A 26,944-nucleotide genomic window follows, 5' to 3' on the forward strand; every position below is an offset into this window, starting at 1 on the left:
GAAATGTGATTATTTATTGGAGTATATTGAAGAATAGTGAAGCATAGAGGTTTGTATATGTTCTATGGAAAGAGTAAGAATTGCCATTCGATGAGGAAGCGTGTGTTAGAATTACAAGGTGAGTTTCTGTGCCATATTGGAGAGAATATGTCAAAGTGTGAACATCGCGCAGATGACCATTTTAAGGTACGATTGACATGTATTATGGTAGAATTATGTATCGTGACAGTTATATTTATGTCTGACATTGGTAAATAACAGGTACTGAGTATAAGAGAGTGCTTTAATATACGGTTCAATAGACTCATGACTGAGTATACATCTAATATCTTTGGTACGGTGACGTTACAGTATAATACGTAATAATTTCATTCTATACCATTCATACGAGTTGTGTAGCTCGTATACATGAGATATTGAGAAAGAGCAGATTGCTATAGCACATTGAGCCGTTGATAGAGGAGTGAGTGGATTGGAAACTACTTGAATAGTTAGATAGATGTTTATTTCTTTTCATGCAATAATGATTTCAATTGAAGTATTTTAAATATGAAGAATATGATAATGGGTAGTTAGGAGCCATATGTCGTAGGCTTTAGGGAGGTATTGTCTTAGCCCGTAAGTTGTTACTTGTGCGTACCCGAAATATGTGACCAAATAATCAGAGTGCAGATCTATGAATGATTATAATTTATGAATGGAAAGTTGGAGAACACTTTTACAATTTAATACTCACACAAGAGTTTGTTTGGGAAATAATTATGTGAAAATATGAGCAGATTTCCGTTTACAATCAAACTTTTTCCCATGTAATTTTATTTCGTTTCAAGTTAACAAACCATTCATTTTATCTCAGCGAGATGACTTAAATGTTGTGAGAATAATTTAAATAATTAACGTGACAGTATTCACAATGTGTATTTTTTATTGATTCCGTGATTGCTCAGTGATCTCTTGAATATAATTGGAGAAATGAAATACTTTTCGGAACATGGCTACGAATATTGAGATATATATTAATATGAATTTGAACATTAATTAAGAAAGAATGTAAATATTTTAAGCCTTAATTATTTTATTTTATTTGAGCCAGCGCTGACTCTAATCCTTCATGTTTAAATACTACTCAAATAATACTACCCGGATTTCACTTTATCTTACATCGAACATTATTTATTCAATAAATAATCTTATATTTTTCTTTTAGTAAGTGACTGTGTCTTAATTTCTGTTTGGGTATCAGCTAGTTTGTAAGTTAGTTAATAAGTTTTGTAGATATAAGCAATTGATTAGTTCTACAAGCGGAAAGAGATTCCTTTGAAGTTATCGGTCACAAGTTCGTACTTGTGCGTGTAGGTACTCCCGCGACGCGTATCCCAGCGGACTGATTCTCATCCGAAACCACGTAAAATAATTATATATAAAATCACAGATTTTATGAGCGGAAAATGGAATACCCTGAGAAGAAATCAAGAGCTACCGGGATAACTTGGCACTGACCGCTGCATGGGCGGGTGCAAGTTAAAAATGGCTGCCCAATCGTGGGGCAATTAATGAGAAAGACACCGCGGAAGTTAAAAATGTCGCACCAACGTTAGACGATTAAAGAGAAAGTCACTGCGGGAACGTCAAGTAAAATGAGAAAGGTATTGGAAATGGTCTCCAAAGTGAAGCAAGTTAAATGTCGCATTAATGGGTGGCGACTGAAGAGAAAGACATCGCGGGAGAGTAAGAAATTGTCCGATAACTCACACTACTTAATCGGCAGTCCAGTGTTGAAGCTCGAAATGTAGGTATCAGACATAGAAAAAGAGTCACCAATGTATTGAGTATTTTATTTAATTATTACCACATTGTAGGACCTGTGAAGAATATTGATAAGGAATTATTGTTATTTATTAGATGATTGCTTTCTTTTAACAACAGTAATGAAGGATAAGGTGATTTTAAGTTTATAGGAATTGAAACTTAGTTGATTTTAACTATGGTAAAGGCTGGAAGCCATAAATATAAATATTGGATGCCGCATAGCGGAATTTTAATTTCTTTCTTTCGTAACATGTTCCGAAATGTGATCGAAATCATAAATCTGAACTCATGGTCTGGTTGTTGATGGTCTATCTGGTGGGATGGTGCCGATCTCCAGGAAGGTCCATCTATATTATCATTCAGTGAATAGAAAACTTGACACTAGTGCATAAAGTGCAAACTTTGAACTGTTTTGAACATAGTAGACTAAGTTGTTGTTGTTTGTGTGACATCATATGTGATATTCTATGAACTTAGAGAACTGTTAGGCAAATTTGAGAAATTTTTAACAAAATAGAGAACTTATTAGAAATTTTGAGAGATTGTAACGAATATATTGAACTCAACATAAAATGGCAACACAGGGTAGAGTACAGACAAGAAGGGAACAGGAAGAGGAAATGAGAAGAGCACAAGAGAAACAAGAAGGAGCTCCATTATGGTTCCAGGAATTTTTGAAAAGACAGGAAGAAGAAAGACAAAAGGAGAGACAGGAACGTGAAGAAAAAGAGAGGAAGCTGGAAGAAGAAAGACAGAAGGAGAGACAGGAACGTGAAGAGAAAGAGAAAAAGCAGGAAGAAAAAGAGAAGAAGCTGGAAGAAGAGAAGGAAAGAAGACGGACGGAAAAGGAGCGAAAACAGCAAGAATGGTTCAGGGAATTTCAAAAGGAACAAGAGAAGAAACTAGAAGAATGGCAACAGAAACAAGAAGAGAAAGAACAGGAACGGGAATCAAGATTCCAGAGATGCATCACTGAAATGAGAGAGGAAAGAAGAGAGGATCAGCTAAAACAGAAAGAAACTTTAGAAGAATTCGTTAGAAAAATAGAAGATGAACACAAAGGGATGATTGATGAGTTACGCAAGAAACAAGAAGAAGCGACTGAAGAAACAGCGAAAACACGGTCGGAAGTATATGAAGTTAAGAACAAAATTCAAAACATGCAGACGGGGTTAACCGAAACCATGGAAAATAGAAACAGAGAGATGCACGAGGAGATAAATAAAATAAATGAAAAGGTAACAGAGAGCCAGGAAACTATCCGAAAATTGGAAGAAGAGAAAATAAATGATATAACAACTGGCATGCAAGGATTAAATCTAAGACAACAAGACCTAGATGAGAAATATGATCAAGCTGCAAGCAAAGTAGCACAGAAAATAGACGAATTGAAACAGAAGATAGAAGATAACAAGGTGGAATCGGAACGAAAAATCGAGAAGACAGAAGAGGAGATGAAACAGATTAGAAGGGAAATACAGGAGATGAAGGTGGAATCACACACGGCGAAATCAATGGCCTCAAGCTCTAGCGATAGGCAAAGAGCAATAGAAGTACAAATTAATGAGAGAGAGAACACACCTTCAGGAATAAGCGACCCAACTAGAAGAGATATAGAAATGGTAAATGGTAGTAACCAGAGTGAGGGAAGCACGATAATTAATATCATTAAAAATTACGACGACCGCCCGAAACATTTCGACGGTTCGGCTAAGACCTCACCGAAGCAATTCCTTAGGGACATCGAGGAATATTTTAAAGAAGGAAAGATTCAGGAGGAAAAGAAATTGCGAATTATTGAAAAACATCTGGACGGGAACCCAAACATTTGGTTCCAGGCTTTCAAGTACACATTTCACAACTATGATGAGTTTAAGGTAGCATTCCTGAGGAAGTTCTGGGATCCTGAGATCCAGCAACAGCTAAGATTAGAGCTGTACTCAAGAAAATTCTCGACTGCAGGTCAAACTCGATATAGCGATTTCTTCTCATTCCAGTTTCATCGTTTTCAGGACTTAGATTCTCCACCTAGCGAACTGGAGGCGATTAAAACTATTCAGAGGCAATTACCACTTGAAATACAGAGATTACTAGCGGCCTCTGACATACAAACTGCTATTGACATGGAGAGACGATTAAGACAGATTGACCTAACGTCATCGTGCTTAATAGAGAGGAACCCCAGAAATCTTAGACAAATAGAGGCAATTAATACAATTAGTCCCGAAATCACCAACCACGGACTAGATAAGGGTGATGAGATTAGGGCAGAAAATTGTATCAGAGCCCAAGACAAAGAACCAAGGAAATGTTATTGCCAGTACAGTGGACAACAGCACGGAAGATGTGGGCAAATTGGAAATAGGAATACCCTGAGAAGAAATCAAGAGCCACCGGGATAACTTGGCACTGACCGCTACATGAGCGGGTGCAATATTGTGGTATGTTTGTTGTTTTGTGGAATGGGGCTGAAGCGGGGGGAGGGTGATCAGTTGTGGCCCCACCCCATGTGTAGCATCGACGCTCTAGGGCCGCGCTTCCCGCTGCTCAGCCAACTTGCGGGGGAGACCAGCGCCCATTGGTCAGACATGGCTAAAGTGGCCATCACTGACCGTTACGTCACTAGAGGCCTCGACTGGTAGAAAATATGAGTCTTGCAGGTGGAGAGATTTCTATAGGCCTATCTGTAGGCTTTCACAAGCTGCGGAAGACCGACATATCTCAAAGGGTCGGCCGTAGGTTTTGTACCCGTGTGGAATGGGCCATATTTATCATGATCTGATATAGTAAAGTAAACTGATAAATACTGAAACAATGAAACACACCGTGGAAGTCACTTGGGTTGACGAAAGATTTCAACATTTGCAAGTCTATTCGCGACAAGTAGGAGCCAGCAGGATTATGCAGGTACCATAGCTGGGTTATTCCTATGTCGAAAGTTAAGAGGCTTATTCGAACAACAAGTACAATAGATAGCCGCTCCATTAGTTGCGGAATTAGAAAGGTAGAAATTCGACACAAAGGAGCTAATTACTACAAGGAAGTGAGGGACAGTATATTTCTGAAACAAGGCAGTTCGCACTACGTTACAGATACTAAGAAGCGTCGCAAAAAACTTTCCCGAGCCCCCGGGCATATTTGTCGTCAAGTTGGCGAGGAGAAACATTCAAAATACCCGCTCCAGTTTTGACCAATGACAAAATTTCTATAGCCGTCACAGGTTTACCAGCACGACTTAGTAAAACTTGAACTCTAGTTATATTCTAAATTAATTAGCCTATAATTAAAATATTCTAACCACCGAACTTCAAATAAGGGAATTTTTTAGATACCATCCCCATGTTAATTGATTGTAAGTTTGATGAATTAAGGTATACATTTAAGGAATTGACCCCCACTGGATTGCTATTGGTCAGAACGATACCATGCTAAAATGGATGCCGCAATACACCGAAAACAATTCCATTCACTGGTGTTTCTGGTCTCAGTACCATTGTTTCGAGAAGACTGGGCACAAATTTTTCTTATTAGATGTGTGTTCCAAATTTCTTGGGGATGAGTTCCAGGAAATGATTGCGACAGAAACCAATGACTATGCTGCTTTCCAAGCAAATAATTTGATGAGAAAAAATCTGAAATGTGACAGTAAATGGTATCCTTGCACGGTTGATGAGTGCCTATTCCTCCAACAGAAAGGAAGAAACATCCTTCTAGGCACTGCAAAGTGTAAAAGGCTAATAAAATAAGGTCCAAAGTGAGGTGGCTATGTGAAAAATGTGGTGTTCCACTCCATCTGGAGAGCTGCTTCAAAAAATATCACATGATGATTCACTATTGAAGACCGAAAAGCAGTTAACGAACAGTTAGACATTAATAATAAATAATGGCGTATGGCCTCCGGAGAGGCCTGGTGCAGGTCTTTCTCTAGTAGACGGCCTGTTAGGCAACCTGCATGTCTGCGAAGATGAAGATGAGGGCCCTACTTAGGATGATTTCTAATGTTGAATACGCCACACACACCGAGCCCCCAATTAAGGTTAAAATCCCCGACCCGGCCGGGAATCGAACCCGGGACCCTCTGAACCAAAGGCCAGTACGCTGACCATTCAGCCAACGAGTCGGACAGTTAGGCATTGATCTGTAATGTATATGGCTTTGTAAAAATGCCACTTTTGACCAATTCTAAATAAACAAAATTAAAGCATAATTCTCGAAAATAAATAGAGTTTTCTGTCCCTGTAGGTTAGACTATTAGTCAGGTTCCAATGCGTTGAGGTCAGGAAAAACTCATACACATTAAAATTGGCATGGAACAGCAAAAATTTTGATCAAAACTTGTGTTTTTGCGGATGATATCCACACTACGGTTCACTTGTTTGTTATTTTTCAAAATCCAATAGTACGTGAAAAGTGTGTGTTTAATTTCATTCAGAGACTTCTGTGGCAAGTGTTTCAGTTTTTCTTCTTCAAATGGCATCACCTAACCTAACCATATATCAATCATGAAAACATATTTCAAGCGCAAACAGTGAAATGATATCCTCCTCGCTAAAAATTTACACAGGAATAGTATTTCCAAAATTTAACTAGACGCGAGAAAATATAAACTATCCTCTGAGATCAGTGATGTACTCTGCCATATCTTGAGGTGTATCACATTCTTACTTAATTTCAGTATATAACATTAAAATAGGGATGTATCATGCAAAACTTGTCCGCTAGGCAGCGTAATGGTGATACCCAGTATGCGCTTTCCGCTGCTCGATTGTTTAACATGAGACTTATATGGAGTATTCCTACATTTGCGATCATTGAAATGAAACTTTGGCTTTAAATTAATTAAAATGGAGTTACCATATTCTGCTAATGTTTACAACAAGACGGGAAATGGTACAGGTGCAATGACGATTGCGGATTTGGAAGCAGAATTAAAGAAAAGGGGCGAAAAAGTATCCGGAAAATGCAAGAGTTGATTGAAAGGTACCAGTAAGGAATAAATGCAGCAACTCCTTTTAGCGTTTTTGTTAAGGTAGAATTCTTAAAGTACAAATAGCATTTTGAAAACATTCCTAATACGGTATTTTTCCTTTTCTTTGCCGGTTAGAGGCGTTCATAAGGCACGACATTGGTGTGACAGCAGTGCCTGGGGCTACATCCAGTACCGTACGACTGAACTTCATTTCCGTGTAGCACACGAGTTTCAGGATCTTGTTTCGGACCATAAGACAAATACCGGTATAAAAATTTCAAATTTGGAAGTAATGAGTTATTTCCTGTTCAGGAAGTCAAATTGATGGTGCTCCAGTGTCAAATTATAGGTCAGTGTGTGATTCAGGGTACCGTACCGCACACGGTGTTATGGGTGTTTTCCTGCTTCTATATCTTCTTGCTCTCGGAGTTATTTCCAAGGTACCGGTGCTACACCATGAAAATATTGAAGGTAAGGCGTTCTCCTTAAGTCTTCGTCATTTGCCTAAAATTACTGAAATAGGTCATATTAACTTTTAAGAATGTACTACCTTATTATAAAATTATTTCTTAATTAGTACTAATTAGCTAACCAGTTTCAGTAATGACAATCTTCAACTGTAAAATGTTTCGAGCAACTTTGATATTAGGAGTCATATTTTTATTTCGTAGGTCTTGCCTACGAATCGCATGCAACCACTTTTTACGGAAAGAATCTTGCTTAGGAAATTGATTGTATGAATATGGTCGACCTTGATTTTGGGACACTGGGACACAGCAATAGTCAGGCATCACAATTTTCTTGTCGTCTTTGCTGTCGTAACGATATATTAAATCTTTAACTTCAGCATTTAACTAGGTAACTTCCATTAAAAAGACATACAAACAAATGACGATCGACAAGCGCATACCGGGTACTACACATTAGACATCTATCGGTAGTGTTTCAGTACATCCCTATTGAGCGATCGTTTACTTCAGCCTTTATTTCTAATGAGTTAACACCTGCTATCTGTCATGTTATTTATGCATTTATTAGGAAAACATGTTGTTCTCTTTCATTTCAATTTTGCTATACGGAACAACAGTCGACGGGTATTACTAATCGACTCCGACATCGCCTTCAAATGTCCGCGAGAGAGCTCGCTAGTGGACATAGCGAGGAAATGATACCAAAGATGTTCGACTGCATGCAACATAATCGCTGGAGTGCATAAAATTCGGCGACGGAAAAAATCACGCACTCTTAATCGCCCATAATAATAGATGTGTCAGTGATAGGGCTCTCGTAACCAAAGGATAACACACAGTTTAATATAGGAATTTTGACAGGACAGACAAAAACTGCTATTATAGTGGGGTTCTCAATATATGCCGTACTCGCTATAGCGGACTTCTACTGTACTTCCTTTAGCTTTTCTTTTTTTAAATCTCTATTCAGTTTTTGCCATGTTTTCTTCTTTTCTTTCACTCTTGTCGACATTCTACCACAGGCACTTTCTGCCCCACTTACAAATGCCCTTTTGAAGTTGGACCATTCATCTTTCACATTTCCTACTTCAGTATGTGAAATTTGTTGTTTCAGTTTCTCCAGAAATTTTTCTTGTGCATTCTTGTCTCTTAATTTCATCACCTTTATTTTACTATCTCTTATCTCCTTTAATTTTTCCATTTTCCCCACACTCATATTTGCTGTCACAGCTCTATGATCTCCATCGAATGCTTCTCCTGGTGAAGCTGTTACATCCGTCAACTGTCTGCAATTACACCTTTCTACCAGAAGGTAATTAATTACTGATTTTATTCTTCTGTCACCCCAGCCATATCTTGCCATTTTCCTGCTGTTTTCTTCCAAAACCATGTTCCGCCCACAATCATCCCATTCCTCTCACAGAACTCAATTAGTTTCTCTCCTTCATTCCTTTTCCCATATCCATAAGGTTTGATTACTTCCTCTTTTACTTGTCTTTCGTTTCCTACCTGCGCATTTAAGTCTCCTATTATAATCACCTCCACATCAGTTCTCTCCTTTTCTAGTTCCTCCAGCAATTTATCAATTCCAGGAGGCCAGATGAAGCCTTTGTGTAGGAAATGACACAAATTCACTGGAAAAAACAACAGGGTCAACAGTTTAAGCAGCAGAAGAGGACACCAGTCCTAACAGCACATAAAACAGAAAAAGTTTTTCATCAGCAACGTCTGTACTTCAGTGAAGTGGTTGCAAAAGGTGTCTGTTCTCCTGAGGAGCGGCCTCAAGTTACACCTGGCAGTAGGTTTAAAACGCCTGTGAGAGTGGCGATCCCGTAATAACAGCCTATATACGATATGGTACTTCTGAGCCTGCCTCGAGAAAGTTTTAAGACTATACTGTGAAAACCTGCTTGTTTAGAAAGTTAGGTTAAGTTCTTCAACGTTACGAGATGTAGTGTGGTAAGAGATGAACAGGCCAAGTTAACACATTGCGGACCGGTCCCGAGAAAACTCGTGTTTGCCTAGCCGAGCGTTGCGGACCGGTCCCGAGTTATCTCGTGTTAGCAGCAGACTGAACTTTAGTGCTATCTTTTGAGATATACGGGAACTATTTGGAGGTCAGGGGTGATAGAACTCTGTTATGTATGGTTCTACACAATCGATAGTCGCATTTCTTTTCGAGTATTCTTCATATCATAGATTTTCTTTGCATTTCCTGACAACATGTTTACAAAGTTCGAAGAGCCATGCAAGATGGCAGCGCCCAGGGATCGCACGTGTTTACACAAAGATGAAATTATTCGCGAATTATGTGCTGATACAGGCTCCGAATATCTAAGTGATGCTGAATATTTAGAGTTCGATGATGAAATATCTTCTAACGGAAATGTTTCAAGTGATGACGATGATATCGTCTTATCTTCAAGGTGTGAAACACTCGTAGCGCAGAATGAGTCTGATAATTGTGTTCCGGGTGTAAATATTCTAAATATTGTAAAGAATGTAGTGTTTTCTGACAACTGGGTTATGGGCAACAGTGAACCTAGGCTATAGGATTTTGAAGGTGCTGCTGGTATAAAGGTATGGTCTAATGAATCTGGAAACATAGGACAAGTAGCAGGACTTATGATTGGTGAGGAATATTTTCAGTATGTAGCTGAAAAGACAAACTTATACTATGAGCAGAATTCACATTCTTATAACGTATCCCCTAAAACACTAAAGTGGACTAATGTCACTAGCAGGGAAATTAAAAAGATACTGCTCTGTGTATATTGATAGGGCAGGTGAAGAAATCACGTCTGGAAGATTACTGGCCAACCGATCCCCTAATAAAAAAACCCATATTTCCGAAAACTATGAGCCGAAATAGATTTCAAGAAATACCCTGCATTTCAACATCTATTCAGGAAGGCCGCTAGAAAAATACGCAGTAGTCCTTCAAAAGCTAGTGAAGTTCTGACAGTTTATTTGAATGCATGCACTCCAGCTTAGAGGTAGTTAGAAAGTGGCCAGGAACAGGGCTGTGCATGGGGTGAAGTGCACACGGTCCGCAATGTGTTAAAACTATATTCTACTGTCGTTAGGCATCTCAAAAAGTTGCTGTAAATGTACAAATAAGTTCTTCAAGATTATCGGTTATATGAAATTTCTAGATGTGAATGGCTGATAATCTGGATTACTATTATGTCTGTATTGGAGAGGGTTATCGATTTTAAACATGGCCACGATATGGAAAGGTACTTTCAGCCTTGAAATAAGGAATTGTTAAACATTTGCTAAGAGGAAAGGGGAAGAGTTCAAGATGAGGAACTTGGGATGGACAGTTAAACTTGTCTTTGTTTAAATTCAACTACCAGTAAAACTGTCTTGGTCAGAACGACTATTGCTGAGAACTTTCTACCAGTACCCACAATGATATTCTTGCCAAAAATAACTAAGATAACATTTCTACAGCAAAACACTATAAAAGTCATGCCATCAACAAGAAAAAAAGCATACAGGGGAAATTATTAAAAAGATCATCAGCAATCAGTATTAGAAATAATTCCATAACCAAAGAATGTTCAAAAAAGTTGCACACATACACACAGACATTAACTGAAAAAGCTGCATACTAAAGATCATGGTTTAGTGATGTCAGTACTTACATGAAACCCCTAAATCCACTGGCGATGAGGCAAAGAATGAAAAGAAAGAGGTGTTAAAATTATTTAGCATGTCATCCCAAGCAAAGCAATGAAAGAAGAAGAATAAAGATCTACTAAAAAGCAAATTTCTCAAAGCACTGCTATATCAAGTTACTATTGTTTACTATTAACCACAAACATGAGGAAATATACAATTAATAATAGTGACTGTCGGTGGAATTTGGTAACTTATATATTCTTACAATACCAAAATTCGGTATTTCAAAATTTCTGCACAACTACCATTTGCTTTTTGGTATTACCATATGGAACATAAAAATCAAGGATTGTTGCATAAGAATAGACTGCAAACAGCTACTATTCAATGAGATAAATCAATAATTATAGTCTAGCTTGTTTTGCTTCCTGGTTTTCCGTGGTTTCCCATTTTCACTCCAGGCAAATGCTGGGGCTGTACCTTAATTAAGGCCACGGCCGATTCCTTCCCACTCCTAGGCATTTCCTGTTCCATCGTCGCCACAAGACCTACCTGTGTCGGTGCGACGTAAAGCAACTAGCAAAAAAAAACATTTGCAACACGAGGAAAAGGGCGATCAGTAAATGTCAGAAAAGAAGTTGAGACGAGCATGACTCGAACTTGCCATCTTCACAACGGCAGTGGAGAACCCTAACCACTTGACCACCGTGCCACAGTCTCTCGCATGATGGTGCCTGGCATGCTAAAGCTCTCGTAACTTTTCTCGACATTTTCAAAATAGCTTTTTTTGGAAATTTTTTAGAGTTGCGCGCTACTACTTTGCCAGTGTGTTTTGGTGATGTAGTACTACCAACCTACAAAGTTTGAGCACAATCGGTGATGCAGACATCGTGACCTCCCCATGTTTATATGTTTTGTTGCTTTATCTATCTAGTCCTTAAGTTTTGTACAGCAGTGTACTAAAACAGTTACATAATGAAACAGGTGAACATCAAGGAGGCTTCAGAAAAGGAAGATCACATGCGGAACAGATATTTAGTCCCAGGAGCATCTTGAGACTACAGGCTATAATAGGTAGAAATAGGGTAGTTGTATTTATCGATTTCAGAAAGGTGTATGACTTGACTGACTGGCACTCTCTTCACTATTCTGGAAAAATTTGGGGTAGACAGAAAAATTAAGGAACTTATAAAATGAATGCTAGCAGAAACTGTCTCACAAGTTACTGTAAATTGTTTGGAGAAATTTCACAGGTGTCTGAGATTAAGACAGGGCTCAGACAGGGAGGTGGACTGTCAACAATTTTGCCGAACACTGACCTGCGGGGGGGAAAAAAAAAAAAATTGATGAGAACATGGAAGAAAGCAATAAAAGAAGATGGAATCCCTTTAGGTCTGAAGAGGCATGGTTTGAAGATGGAATGCGTAGCTTTCACTGATGATCTGGCACTGCCAGCAAAAGATAAAGCAGCAGCCCAAATGATATTTGAAAAATTTCAGGAAATTGCAGAAAAAGTAGGACTCATGATATCCTATAACACAGAGTACATGGGATACCAACATGAAAGAACAATACACATCGAAATAAAGTTTGGAAAAATCAAATGAACAGTCAAATTTGTATATCTTGGTGAATGGATCCAGCCAAATGGACTTGATAAAGAAGCAAATAAGGAAAGAATCAGGAAGACAGAAACATAGAATATAGATTGGTACATACATACATACATACATACATTATAAATCGCTATGCCTTGAAGCATTCTGTCTGCAAGCCTCTGTGAATTTACTAAATGTCGCCACAATCCTCTATTTGCAACTAGTGCTGTGGCCTCATTTAGTTCTATACCTCTTATCTTTAAATCGTTAAAAAGTGAGTCTAACCATCGTCGTCTTGGTCTCCCTCTACTTCTCTTACCCGCCATAACAGGGGTCATTATTCTCCTCGGTAACCTATTCTCCTCCATTCACCTCAGATGACCCCACCACTGAAGCCGATTTATGCATACAACTTCATCCATCCAGTTCATTCCTAACTTAGCCTTTATCTCCTCATTTAGAGTACCCTCTTGCCATTGTTCCCACCTGTATGTACCAGCAATCAATATCCTGAGTCCACCCAGCTTTAGCTCCCGTAAAGCAAAGTTTGTCTGGAAACAGACCGATGTATAGATAGTTTCTTCCGGGAGCTGACTTCCTTCTTACAGAATACTGTTGATTGCAACTGCATGGTCACTGCATTAGCTTTACTGCACCTTGATTTAATCTCACTTACTATATTACCATCCTGGGGAACACACATTCTGAATACTTGAAATTATCTACCTGTTCCAGCTTTGTATTACCAATCTGACATTCAACATTCAATTCTGTTGGATTTCTTACCTACTGATATCAATTTAGTCTTCGAAAGGCTAATTGTCATACCTTACACATTGCACCTATTTTGGTACAGATTGGCACAGAATAAATATAACAAGTGAGCAGTATCATATTAAGCAAAGATATTACACTACAGTTATCAAGCCTGAAAAATCTTACAGTTCAGAATGTCTGATATTTAACAGGATATGGGAAACGGAAGAACTGCAGAAGAAAGAAAAATCTTTAAGGAAGATACCAGAAAAAAAGAAAGGTATGTGGAGGAAGGAGAAAAAATGAAGATCTACACAGACAGACAGACAGACAGACAGACAGACAGACAGACAGACAGACAGACAGACAGACAGACAGACAGACAAAATATTATGGACACAACTGCACAAGATAATTAAGTTTTATGGGCACCTCACCAGAACGAGCATGAACAGACTGACAAAGAGGATCTTCACTACATCACGAAGATAAATGCAACCTGAAAATGGTTGGAGGAAACAAGAACATGGAGGAAGTTGGGATCAATCTGAAAGAGCTCTGGAATGAATGTGTGTTCTGAAATACAATTGACAATTTTCAAGGGTTTCCAGGAAAAACAATGTCAAAAGGCCAAGACCATCTAGATGGAGGAAAGAGGAAGATTTCCAAGAAAGAATTCAGAAATTCCCAGGGGGATAAGAATAACCAGCAAACCAGTTGTTTCCTGTGGTCCACAGAAAGCCAAACTCAGAAAGAATAATAATAAAGTGATAATGGTCAGAAAAACAGTAATTCTGAAACTGACCCTAATACAGCATTATAATATATTTACAAAAAGATCTGATCATTTACAATTAACTCTAAAACTAATCCTAATATACAATTAAAATCAAAATGCAATCATATTTGATTGTTTACAATAGCTGTGAAACTAATTCAAATAGATAATTATAATCAGATAAACACAAATTCACATTCTTTGGTCTCTCTTAGAATCTACGGGCTTCCAGACCCAACTGAACAACACTAATTATTCAAGGTCTTTGAAGAGAGTGGGTACCCGCAATATACATCTTGAAACTAAAATGTTACATATGACCAAAAAAAAAAAAAAAACATGATTGCAACTACAGAAAGTAATATTACTCACTTTCATTATGATCAAACTCCTTCTCAATAGCAGCATCTGTGTCAGATACGGGAAGATCTAGCATCTCTAAAGCTATTATTGATGCCAAGGCTTCCTCTCTTATCCACATCAGTTTGCCTGAAACAGAAATAGAATTCCAACCATAAATGTAGGGAATCATAAAAAGCACATAGGTCAAAATTTAAGGTTTTCATATAAAAAGGTAACAAGAGTCAATGATGGCCATTATGTATGTACCTACTAGAGTTGTACTAAGCCTGGAAGCAGAGTTCCCACTGTTGTGGTATCTTCTCTATGCTTTTCTGGAGGAAGTCTCTGGCCAAGAGGACTCAATCTGTTACACAGGTCAGTAATTTGGTCATTCAAACTGAAATGTTGACAATTAAAGTGTTGCTTCAGGGCGCTAAACAATAGGAAATCAAAAGGTCCCACATTTGGACTGAAGGGTAGCCTTCAGTGGATAACAACATATTACCAGAGGTCAAAATCCTTAGCCATTTGCTCTCTGTGGCCACACACAGTCACTGCTGTGTCTGACAGTAGACTGCACTGATAACAGCAGTATTTTGCTGGAGGAATTTATTGGACTCCTTTCCTAAGCAAACAGCTGAAATTGCTCTCCCAGCCCACGGTGCAGTTCTGAAACTATTTCGCGAAGGAGAGGCTTGATACTTTCGCAGCACACTACTTTGTTTCCTTCTTGTTTTATACAGACAGCATACAGTTTAATCGGGGGTCGAAGGGGTAGTATGTGATCCTGTGGGTTCACTTCTTGCTTGTGGAAGTGTACTAATAAAGCACAGGAAATGCCATTTATTCCTACCAAGTGATACTGGCACGTCCACACCATGGCCCCTGGGCAACAGATACACTGCGTGTACATGGCTAAGTTATGTAAGGGCGAAAAAGCAAGTTCCTGACGCTCCAAAATGGGGACCCACCAACTAAGGGAGACAATCCCGAATGAAAACATCGGCCCTCCAGGATTGCTGGGGGTTGGCAGTGGGCTGACAACCCAGTCTGTAAAAACCTCTTGTTACGAAATCTGAAGAAGAAATAGCCAACCTGACTTTTTTTTACAAAGACCTCGTAAACATGTAAAGGACTTGAGAATTGGTTCGTGGAATTTTTAACTCTTCAGCTTGGTAAAGAAAGTTGCTTGATCAGCTGGATGAGTATCGACAAGATATTACTACTCATGCTTGGTATTGGTTTTATTCTCAATAAGCAGATAAAACATCATATCATGGATTTTTGGGCAAAATCGCGTAGATTGTGCAGACTTAGAATTAGAGGGAAGTTCTTCAATTACAGTCTTATCTGTGCACATGCTCCAACTGAAGAGAAGAGCGATGAAGATAAAGATTCATTTTACGATGAACTGGATGAAATTTACAATGAGTGCCCAAGAGCAGACTGTAAAATAATCTTCGGGGATTGGAAAGGAAGACGAATACAGACCTTGTATTGGAAAATACAGCTTGCATGATATTTCTAATGATAATGGAACCAGGCTTATACATTTTGCATCCTCAAGAAATATGGTAGTGCGAAGTACAACTTTTAATCACAAGGACATACATAAAATGACATGGAAGTCTCCAGATGGAAATTGTTTTAACCAAACTGACCCCCTCCTAATAGATGCAAGACACTTCTCTAACTTGATGAATGTTAGAAGTTATAGGGGGGCCAAAATTGACTCTAAGCACTACCTTGTGGTAGCAACTATTAGAAGCCGAATATCTAATGCAAGAAAGGTACATGGATCCAATGCAAGAAAGTTATGCAGTGCTCGGCTGAAGGAGCCCGAAACTGCTTTCAGATATACTAACTTGCTTAATAAGGCCCTGACTGATTTGCCTAATAATGAGAGTATTGATGAAACCTGGAAGAAAAAGACACACTATTAAAAATTGCAAATGAAGTTTTAGGAAGGGAAGAGAAAGTCTGGCACAACAATTGGTTTGATGAGTGTGCATGAGCAACCACCTTAAAAAATGAAGCAAACAAGAGAATGCAACAGAGGAACCAAACCCGAAAAGCAGTGGAAGAGTACAGAACTTCCAGAAGAGAAGAACAGAGATTGCACAAGAAGAAAAAGAGACAGTATGAGAGGAAAGAATTAGAAGAAATGGAATGGTTGAAAGGGATGAATGATGTGAGAGCTGTCTATCAGAAGTTAAATAAAAGTCGTAAGGATTTCCAGCCTAGAACAAGTTTGTGTAGCGATAAAAATGGCATAATACTGGGCAATGAGGAAGCAATACTAGAAAGATGGGCCCAATATTTTGATGAACTGTGGAATGAGAGTCCAGGTGATGACCAAGAAACCTTACCTCCTGTAAATACAAAAAATCAGACATAGAAGTACCGATACCTACTACTGTGGGTCTATGTTCATAGAAATTGGCTCATTTTGATGATGTGCATAGCTTTACCTACCTTGGATCAGAACTTAATTCCAAGAATAATGTTAGTTCTGAAATCCAAAAACGTATACTGTCTGCTAACAAGTGCTATCATGGCCTCAGAAAACATCTGAAGTCTAAGCTGCTGTTTAGTATAACTGAAGTCCTGTATTAACATATGGTGCTGAGACCTGGACACACTCAAAATCTGATAAAAGACAGCTCGGTATATTTGAAAGAAGGATTTTGAGGCAAATTTTTGGGCCAGTGGAAGAAAATGGTGTCTGGAGAAGAAGATATAATCATGAATTATATAGTTTATATAATGAACCAAACATTGTTAACTGCATAAAGATCAAAAGGTTGAAGTGGGCAGGACATGTACTGCATGCTAATGACAGAATGATATATTTAATGCAGTGCCAGAAGGAATCAGGAAAGTTGGCAGACCAAAGTTAAGGTGGGAAGAAGGGGTTAGAAAGGATGTAAAGATTGGAATCAAGAATTGGAGGAGCTCTGCACTTAACAGGAAAGAATGAGGATAACTACTTCAGAAGGCCAAGGCCTACAAAGGGCTGTTGCACCAGTGATGATGATGATGATGACATACAGTTTAATCAGGAGAGAATGATAGGGCCAAAATATAATTCAAACGTGAAGTGAATAGCCCATTCAATTACATTTTTGTACTGTAAACTGGGGTGAATCTGATTTAAAAAAAAAAAAAATTGGGAATAGCAAAATAACAGGCCCATCCATCAATTATAGTACTATTACTGTACATTCACCATACTTTTCCTGACTCCTAATTAATTAATTTCACAGATTTATTTATTTATTTATTTATTTATTTATTTATTTATTTATTTATTTATTAAAGCATTGTTGTGAACAATACAGGTTTACCCAATTACACTGCTCACTACTATTTGAATACCAACAACAAGTAACATAGTAAATCAATGGTTTGGACTAATAACAGAACTTTATTCTAAAAGAAAGAGATAGAGGAAGGGGAAATAATATTATACTGGATACATTCAATTATATCAAGACATCATTTATCTTACAAAGATTGTAACACACTACCACAGGATGTAGCAAACTGGTTTTCTGACATGCTGAAAATGTCTATATCAAGATGGTGCACTTGATTATGCTGAGACATAATTCTGTATAAAAGGGAGTTCATATGTGAGTGTGTTAGTTTTTGGTATGAAGAATAAATTCCAGAATCTACACGGAGTTACATTAGGAATATATATGTGTTAATTATTTTTCTGATGTTATCATCAATTTTATTATTTATTACTTTATGAAAGAAATACATATCCTGATAATTTCTTCTGTATGACAATTTCCTAGCATCAACACTTTTGAGTATTACGGCATACAATTCTTACAAGGGAACATCGACAATGGCCAAGTCGCCGATCGCAAAGAAACTTGGAAAACACATTGAGGTACAAGTAAAAACAATGTCGGCATCAATTTTGGGTGCCAACATTCATTAGGGCGTTAACTATGGGGCCTAAAAGTTGCAACATTTCAAATTCCGCGCGATCAGCGATGAATACCTGCTGGCCAATGCTAAGCCTGCACACTGCGTGCTTGCAGACATGCCTCTGCACCTCCTCCCCTCCAAGCTCCAATTGGTTCGCCACCGCACGTTTCCCTTTTCCCCGCGCTTGCCGGCTGCTTAGCTGTTCAACGGGACGAGCTCTATACTTTGCTTCTTTTCGTACTATAATTATTGAAATCCTTTAAATAACGTTCCGTTTCACACATAATGATAATAAATAACCTACACTAATATACCCATATTTTATTCAAATGTCACATTTTCATTCCTGCTAATTCCGGTGAGTTGTCACATTCGTGGGTACAACTCCGAGTTAAGTACCACCGGGCGTGGTCAAACGTGGGATGGGGAACTGCGTCCTACCTACGCTTAAATTATTATTTACTTCTAAAACGCCTTAAAGCTGTCAGTAGTGTCCTTTAGATTTGACATACATATAGAATTAATTAAATTAAATCGTCCATCACTAAATAAATCTCCCGCCTTTAAACAACATTAAATACCTTTTTATGTAAAGAAATTACATGCCCGAGTAGAGGATCTCATTGAATGTAATGAGATTCGGTACCTCGGGATATCAAAACCTGGTTATAGGTCCAGATCTTCATTTTATGTCCCCTTCCAACCCCCCACCCACCCATTCTGTGTACGTTATCAGTTGTGTCATAACGAAACGACATCGTGGACGACAACAATTATATTTTCCATACTCTGGTATAAGGAATAGGCCTATAGGTAGAATGATTTTATTTGTGCTTGTACTGATCGATTTATTTCAATTTCAATGGTTGTCGAAAATAAATACATTTAATGCATAGGCAACTTTCATATGAGTATGACATGGAATGTAGTAAAGTTTGACGTAATAAGAAAAGCCTTGAAAAATAAAAAAGATGTGCATTTATATATGCTGTAGATATACAGTAATCACAGGCAGGTCTGTAGTCTTACTGTACCGGTACTTTTGCGTTATAGCTGACGAAGGTATATGTATTCAACAAGTACCGATATTAAAGTATCACACTACAGTCTTCTGGGTATAATGGCAGTTATATACGCAAAAAGTTAAATGGCTATTGTACGAACTGGTACAACAACAAACAATTACAAGGCAACACAATAAATTACTCCGTATAGGCCTACGTTACATCGTCCAAACTCCCCGCCAGTAACTGATAGTAAACAAAAACAATCTTTGGTCTATTCGAAACATTAAAAAATAGTGAAAAGAAAACCGAAACAAAACAATTAAACAACAGGCGCCATTTTTTTTTCCTAATGTCTTTACGTCGCACCGACACAGATAGGTTTTATGGCGGCAATGGGATAGGAATGGCCTACGAGTCGGAAGGAAGCGGTATGAAAATGGGAAACCACGCAAAACCATCTTCAGGGCTGCCGACAGTGGGATTCGAACCCACAATCTCCCGGATGCAATCTCACAGTCGTGCGCCTCTAACCACACGGCCAACTCGCCAGGTGCAAACGTTTTCATAAACATTTCAGAAAACGTAAACTGACTAATACAATGTGGAAATTACAAAGGAGAGATATGAGGAAGGCTGATAGATTACCCAAAGTGTAGCACCGGTTCTCTTCGACAGCTAAGAAAACGGGCTGGCGAGGGGGAAGGGAAACGTGCGGTGGCGAACCAATTGGAGCATGGAGGGAAGGAGGTGCAGAGGCGTGTCTCCAAGCACGCAGTGTGCAGGCTTAGCATTGGCCAGCAGGTATTCATCGCTGATCGCGTGGAATTTGAAATGTCGCAACTTTTAGGCGCCGTAGCTAACGCCCTAATGAATGTTGGCACCCAAAATTGATGCCGACATCGTTTTTACGTGTACCTCAATGTGTTTTCCAAGTTTCATCGCGATCGACGATTTAACAATTGCCGATGTTTCCTTGTTAATAGAAATAGCAACCAAACCACTTGCAATAAACTTATCTGAGAAATTAATGAACGTAAGTTTTCATGGCTCATTATGTTAATATAAATAAATAAATGAACTGGATTAAAGCCACTATATATATTTATTAATAATAAAGCCAAGCTTTCAGGCAAATTGCATTGGCCTTCATCAGGGCATGTGAAGTTTTGCCTCCGACAGTGAGCAAAGAAATTATCTGAAGGAACGTGGAAGTCATGCCCGTACTATCCACGGCCTACCCCACTAACTGGACTCAAGGATCGTGGCGCTGTGCTGTAGTGGTTGGGAGGGAAGTTACTGATGCACTGCCATCTGTCGACAGTTTGAGTGCGTCCCGCTATGCCATGGTGGTGTTATGCATGTATTTCTGCAGTACAGGTCACCATGTATTTGATAACTTGAAGCCGTCTTCCCTGTTGATGTTATTTGGGCGCAGCTCTATCTCTATGGCTTCCCTGACAAGACGAGCATAGAAGTCTTTTACAAGTGCGATGACCTTCGCCTGGTCAAAGAGGATTTCATGGTCTGTACTGTAGAAATGTTCTGCTATGGCAGACTGGCTTATAGCGTTCTCCGTGGAGGATGAAAGAACGACATTCTTTACCGATCTGATGTGTTCTTTCACCCTGGTGCTAACAAGCCTTTTTGTCATGCCAACATATGAACCACCACAACCACATGGAATTTCATATACGCCCGGTGTTTCAAGACGTGGCTTCTCTTTGACTGGTCGAAACAGGAAGGTTACGAATGTAATGTTGAGCTTATAATTGATATTCTGCATGTGAATTTATGTTGGTTGATCTTTATTGATGTGGTATGATAGTGAAACAAATGACAGATAAGTTTGTATTGATACTGAATTGTTCTTCGAGGTGTGTAAAGGCTAGTGTGTGTTAATAATTAAGGTATAGACTTCAGATGAAGTCATTCGAATTTATATCAGAATTATGTTGATCTTGGATAATTAAGAGTGTCGCTCGAACCTGTACGGTGTATTCATCTTGTGCAAAACAGAAGTAATAAGCGTGTGTACTTTCAATTACTATCCATGTTTGAGAGTACCTTATATCCATCAAACTGATGATGTGATTTCAACTTGTAAGCTACAGATATTTTAATGTTGGGTTATTTACCTCCTAAGTTAGATCTTTATGTGAGTGAACATCACCACTACACATTTTACATGTAAAAGATTGATATTGAGACAAAATGCGAGTAATCTCATTATTAGTTATGTAGTTACCACACTTACCTGTGAGGATATTTATCTTTTATTTGATTATAACCTAATTGTAGTAATTATTGAAGTAAGTTATAGTTTGCTTCATAGGTTAGATGTTATGAGATTCATTTATTTTATTTCTTGAGTGTGATCTTGTGTCCTTGTTGTTATTACATGTCATTCATTCATCATATCATTCATTAATTCGTCAATAAGCTAGATCCACGGAGATATGTGTGCACATAATTATGTGTTTAACATTTTATGCATGCGAACGTCTTCAGGGCAGTTTTCATTTAATGTAGGCTGGTTTAGGTTCATTTTATTTGATTTTCATATCACAGAAGAACATTATTAAATAGGACTATGTACCAAAAGCAAATCTGAATAGCAAAATTTCATGTAATTTAATGAGTGCGATATAATACGACAGAATACTCATGAGTATTAAGAAGTTTACATTGTGTAATACAATAATTACATCAGGATTTATGAACATTAATTTTTTTTTGCTATTTGCGTTATGTCGCACCAACACAGATAGGTCTTATGGCGACGATGGGACAGGAAAGGGCAAGGAGTGAGAAGGAAGTGGCCATGGCCTTAATTAAGGTACAGCCCCCGCATTTGCCTGGTGTGAAAATGGGAAATCACAGAAAACCATCTTCAGGGCTGCCGACATTGGGGTTTGAACCCAATATCTCCTGAACACTGGATACTGGCCGCACTTAAGCGACTGCAGCTATTGAGCTTGGTGAACATTAATTAAGATGGCACATTGCATTAATGGTAATTGAAAGAAACGAATTATATAATGATCAATTGTGAACCAGTGTCGTATAAATAGAACAATCAAAATTCGATAAGTCATTAAAACTGATAGTCACTGCATTACATTGTGATAGGTTCAAATTAGTAATTGAGTTCAATTATATTGTTTCATGTGCAGATATTTTGTCTTAATTTTAACTCTTTGGTTTCGTCTAGGCATAATTTAGGGATTTTATTTGAATAAATACACTACTATCCAGAATAACTCAGTTGTGGTTCAACGTAATTTAGATAAGCTGAATCATCCATGATAGTATATAATGATATTGTGTCAATCAACATATACAGTATATAAGATGACATTAATATTTCAAGCCTAAACAATCTAGAAACGACAATTATAATTACACGCGGCCATATGGTATATCAAATAGTATAACGTCAAGCATAAAATTCATCATAGTATGAAACTCGATGGTATGACTTGATAAATCAAATTCACAATCTGGTAAGCTGTTGCCCCATAGGTTTCTTGAAGCAATTTGATTTTATCATAATTTTCAGATGTCAACTGATACGATGATATACGTAATGGCATTTAACTGGCATTCAGACACCCTAGCTAGCTGAGGCATACAATTAGCCCAATAAATTCTTGTAGTAAGAAGAACCTGAGCAAGACCTTGACTGCAGAGCTCCATGACACCGACTGTACGGGTGCAACGCATCTGCGAGGCATCACGAGTAGAACGTAGTCCTCTCTGCACGTATTGCTTAACTGTCTTACTCACAGTGGTTGACTGGTAACAAGAGGACAGTGCTATAACAAATGCACTCTGGTGGGCATTCTACACATCACAGATCCTTGTACATCTAATCATTTACACACACATCAATGGTATGAATGTGTAACAAAATGGGATAATATTGGACCACTCCTTCTGGGTGCTTAACTTCTTTGATGCTGCATTAGAAATAGTGAAGGCCAAGTATCTTAAACAAGTTCTCTGTCTGGCAAAAAAAAAAAAATGCTCCTTTGAGACTAACCTATAAGCTTACAAGACAACCATTCTATATAGAAGAACTGCGATTGAAAATACCATTGCCTTATACGACACAATACCAAGCTTTACATCAAGAACTGCAGGATAAAAAAGCAAATATATAAATAGATTTTTACCAAACAGACAACATGAGGGTGTGAATGGATAAATTATTAAATGTTCATAAAACCATTGAAAATAACTGAAATAAATGAAATGGGCAGGAAGAAAAAATATGACGACAGGCATATGATGAGCTGCCTGACCTATTTATTACGAATGCTGTGGAGCAGCATGGGACCTCTAATAGATTTACTAAAAGACTTAACTATAATCATTTTGAAGATGTCAAAATCGATTGGTTAGAAGAAATTGAGCACTATTTACAAGAAACGAACACTACAGACAATGGCATAAAAAAATGGAAAGTCTTTGGAATTCTGGTTGTAAATCACACATTTATAGAAAAAGTTAAAAACACTACTGGAAAGCAGTAGACAGAAGAATGGAAAAACCAGAGCAAATTCATGAAGAGATTTTGAGAGGAGGAAGATGAGAAGAAGAAAAAAGAAGGGGAAACCATCAGGCCAGCTAACAAGTTCAAACACGCTCTTTAATTGGGCACAACAAAGAAAGAAAGAAAGAAAGAATAATATATGAATAACTATAGCATGGAAAGTCATGTACATGAAATCTGTGAAAAATGGTTGTGCATAACGTCGCCTAGGAATGGGTTGAGCCTAGTCTCAGCTAGCCTCAAGAAGAAAGCAGGCGAGTTAAGATAGCTCTGAGGGTCCCACATAATCTCGTGCTTAACACGGAACTGCACAACACATTTCAAAACTATGGTGTGAAGCACCAGACTTCACTCACACCATTGTTATAAAAACCAGTATGCAGCTTTTTATTTTATGAATGAAACATGTTTTATTTTCACATTTTGACATGTTCCCCGCCTAAAGACCAACAGCCAAATGTGTAGTGTCGACGTGTTTCCTTATCCCACTATATTCCTTTCGCACAAACTACTGTACTGACTAGGCCAGCCGGGTATGATGCTGACAGTGTAGGAGGATTGTTTTCTCACTGCCACTTCACTGATTCTGTGTTTAGACTTCAATTTTATATCTGTAGCATAAATACCACTAGCACTGTTATGAAAGTTTCATTATACAGATTTTGTCACTACCAAAAGAAAAAAATCAATTTTAAATTTCCAGTATAGATATAAGAGGTCTGGAATTAGCTTCTTCAAACAAAGAGTGCTTGATTTTAAAGTTTTTATTTACTATGGTATCTAATAATGTACAACACTAAAAAATTACAAGTGAGGAAGTTATACCTGGAAAATGCAACACGGCTACAGCATGGTCTTCACTTGACAGCAAAATTCTACAGCCAATTCCTTTATCTTTCCTAGGAGAGCAGACAGCTTTTGCTATATCTACACTGGCCAGAGATGATGCTGTTAGAGGATACTTTACTTTTCCGATGACATCAGTTGACTGCTCCCCAGCCTCTAATGTGACTACTTCCAAGGTCTATGAAACAATACATATAATTACATATTCCACTGGAAACAGGAGAAAAGAGAATTGTGATTCTAAAATTCTACATTAAACATTTCAAAATTATAGCAAAAATATACTCAGGTATTACAACATTCAAATCTCATATATAATATTTTTTTCCATATATTTAACTGTAATAATCAAACAGTAAATCTTTAGGCCTGAGTAGGTGGATTCAGGGAAACACAGTCATCAAAGCCTTCCCCTACAAGAATTATGACCTAACAAAACAGGAAGAATACAGGATATTTACCTTTTATTTGATTATAACCTAATCATAGTAATTATTGAAGTAAGTTATAGTTTGCTTTGTAGGTTAGATGTTATGAGATTCATTTATTTTATTTCTTGAGTATGATCTTGTGTCCTTGTTATTTCATGTCATTCATTCATCATATCATTCATTAATTCGTCGATAAGGTAGATCCTCGGAGATATGTGTGCACATTATTATGTGTTTAACCTTTTATGCGTGCGAACGTCTTCAGGGCAGTTTTCATTTAATGTAGGCTGGTTTAGGTTCATTTTATTTGATTTTCATATCACAGAAGAATACTATTAAATAGGACTATGTACCAAAAGCAAATATGAATAGCAAAATTTCATGTAATTTAATGAGTGTGATATAATACGACAGAATACTCATGAGTAGTAAGAAGTTTACATTGTGTAATACAATAATTACATCAGGATTTATGAACTTTAATTTTTTTTTTTTTTGCTATTTGCGTTATGTCGTACCAACAAAGATAGGTCTTATGGCAATGATGGGACAGGAATTGGAGGAATTGGAAAAATTCTATATCAATATGGATCAGTATGCCGATCCAAATTTTAATCTTAACGAAATAATAGAAAAAAACAAACATCCTTTTCAATGCCACCATCCCTCACTTAAAAAACATTTACTTAAAGAGAGTCAATAAACGGAAACAAGAACATACAACCGAGTCTCCGCAGAACACGCCCCCTCCTACTCCGACCCTTCCCCAAGCCCTCTCCCTTGCCCCACCACCTCTCCCCTCCAAGTCTGCAACAGTCTATCGTACTTGAAGCAGTGTTCGGCGTGCTCCTGACAAGCACACAAATGTTAGGCCAAGACAGCAAGTAAGTAACACGCACATTCAACATTTTATAACATGCTCCACAGACATTCTCTAACAGTAAAACCCTTTCCCTTCTTCTACCTAGATAATCTGACACAGTCCAACAGATCGCAGTTATGAAGAGGGGAACATTCGCACTTTAGTTAATGGGACATCAAACCCAAACAACTTGACCCTGAGCAACCCATAAGATGATTTTAAATTTATTGTTCAAAACACGTGACTCGCGCATGTCTCATTGTACAAGCTTATCAAAACGTATGACAGTTCATTACCAAACTTTCCACTGACGCAGGTTTTACAAAACACAGTACCTTTTAACTTAGCATTAAGACGTTTTAGAATTTAAAATAAGGGTATCAACAATGTAACACTGCAATCAAATGAATGAGTATATGAATAAACATAAAGATCAGTGACATTACAATGAACTGGTGAACATTTTAGACTTTCAAACTACTCTTTCAAGCATATTTTAATACCACAACACATCATTGTAATTTAGCATTAGTCATTTATAATTAGTATAAGTAGTGTTTTAATATTATATGTTGTTTTTAATAAGATTAAAGTTCTTCAGCAAACTGAAGATTAGCCACACGTAGGGTTGAAACTGGTACTGCAATGTAAAAATGAATGAATGAAAACCTACAACCTGTTTCCCAGTCATTGACCAGGTCAGGAATGGAATGAACGAAGCCCCTATCTTGCGGCGAGGATAGGAATTGTGCCAGCTGCCGAGGCCTGTCGCACTTCTCTGGGGCAATGATTAATGACTGACAGATGAAATGATAATGGAGTGTGTTGCTGGAATGAAAAATGACAGGAAAAACCAGAGTACCTGGAGAAAAGCCTGTCCCACCTCCACTTTGTCCAGCACAAATCTCACATGGAGTGACCAGGATTTGAACCAGCGAACCCATAGGTG

General features: G+C 37.9%; 1 protein-coding gene across 2 annotated transcripts in view; it reads right to left on the minus strand.

Annotated features, from left to right (window-relative positions):
- The window catches only part of EMC1 (ER membrane protein complex subunit 1), a 219,765-nt gene that overhangs the window by 123,707 nt on the left and 69,114 nt on the right, over positions 1-26,944 (minus strand). The window contains exons 6-8 of one of the 2 annotated variants that reach the window (XM_067148925.2): positions 24,682-24,880; positions 14,380-14,496; positions 10,899-10,916 (exon numbers count right to left, since the gene is read on the minus strand). In XM_067148925.2, the coding sequence (XP_067005026.2) occupies positions 10,899-10,916; positions 14,380-14,496; positions 24,682-24,880 (334 nt within the window). The remainder of the gene's footprint in view (positions 1-10,898; positions 10,917-14,379; positions 14,497-24,681; positions 24,881-26,944) is intronic. The other variant, XM_067148931.2, reaches the window with a different exon arrangement.

The sequence above is a fragment of the Anabrus simplex genome, chromosome 1 (assembly GCF_040414725.1).
Source record: "Anabrus simplex isolate iqAnaSimp1 chromosome 1, ASM4041472v1, whole genome shotgun sequence".
Taxonomy (NCBI): Eukaryota; Metazoa; Arthropoda; class Insecta; order Orthoptera; family Tettigoniidae; genus Anabrus; species Anabrus simplex.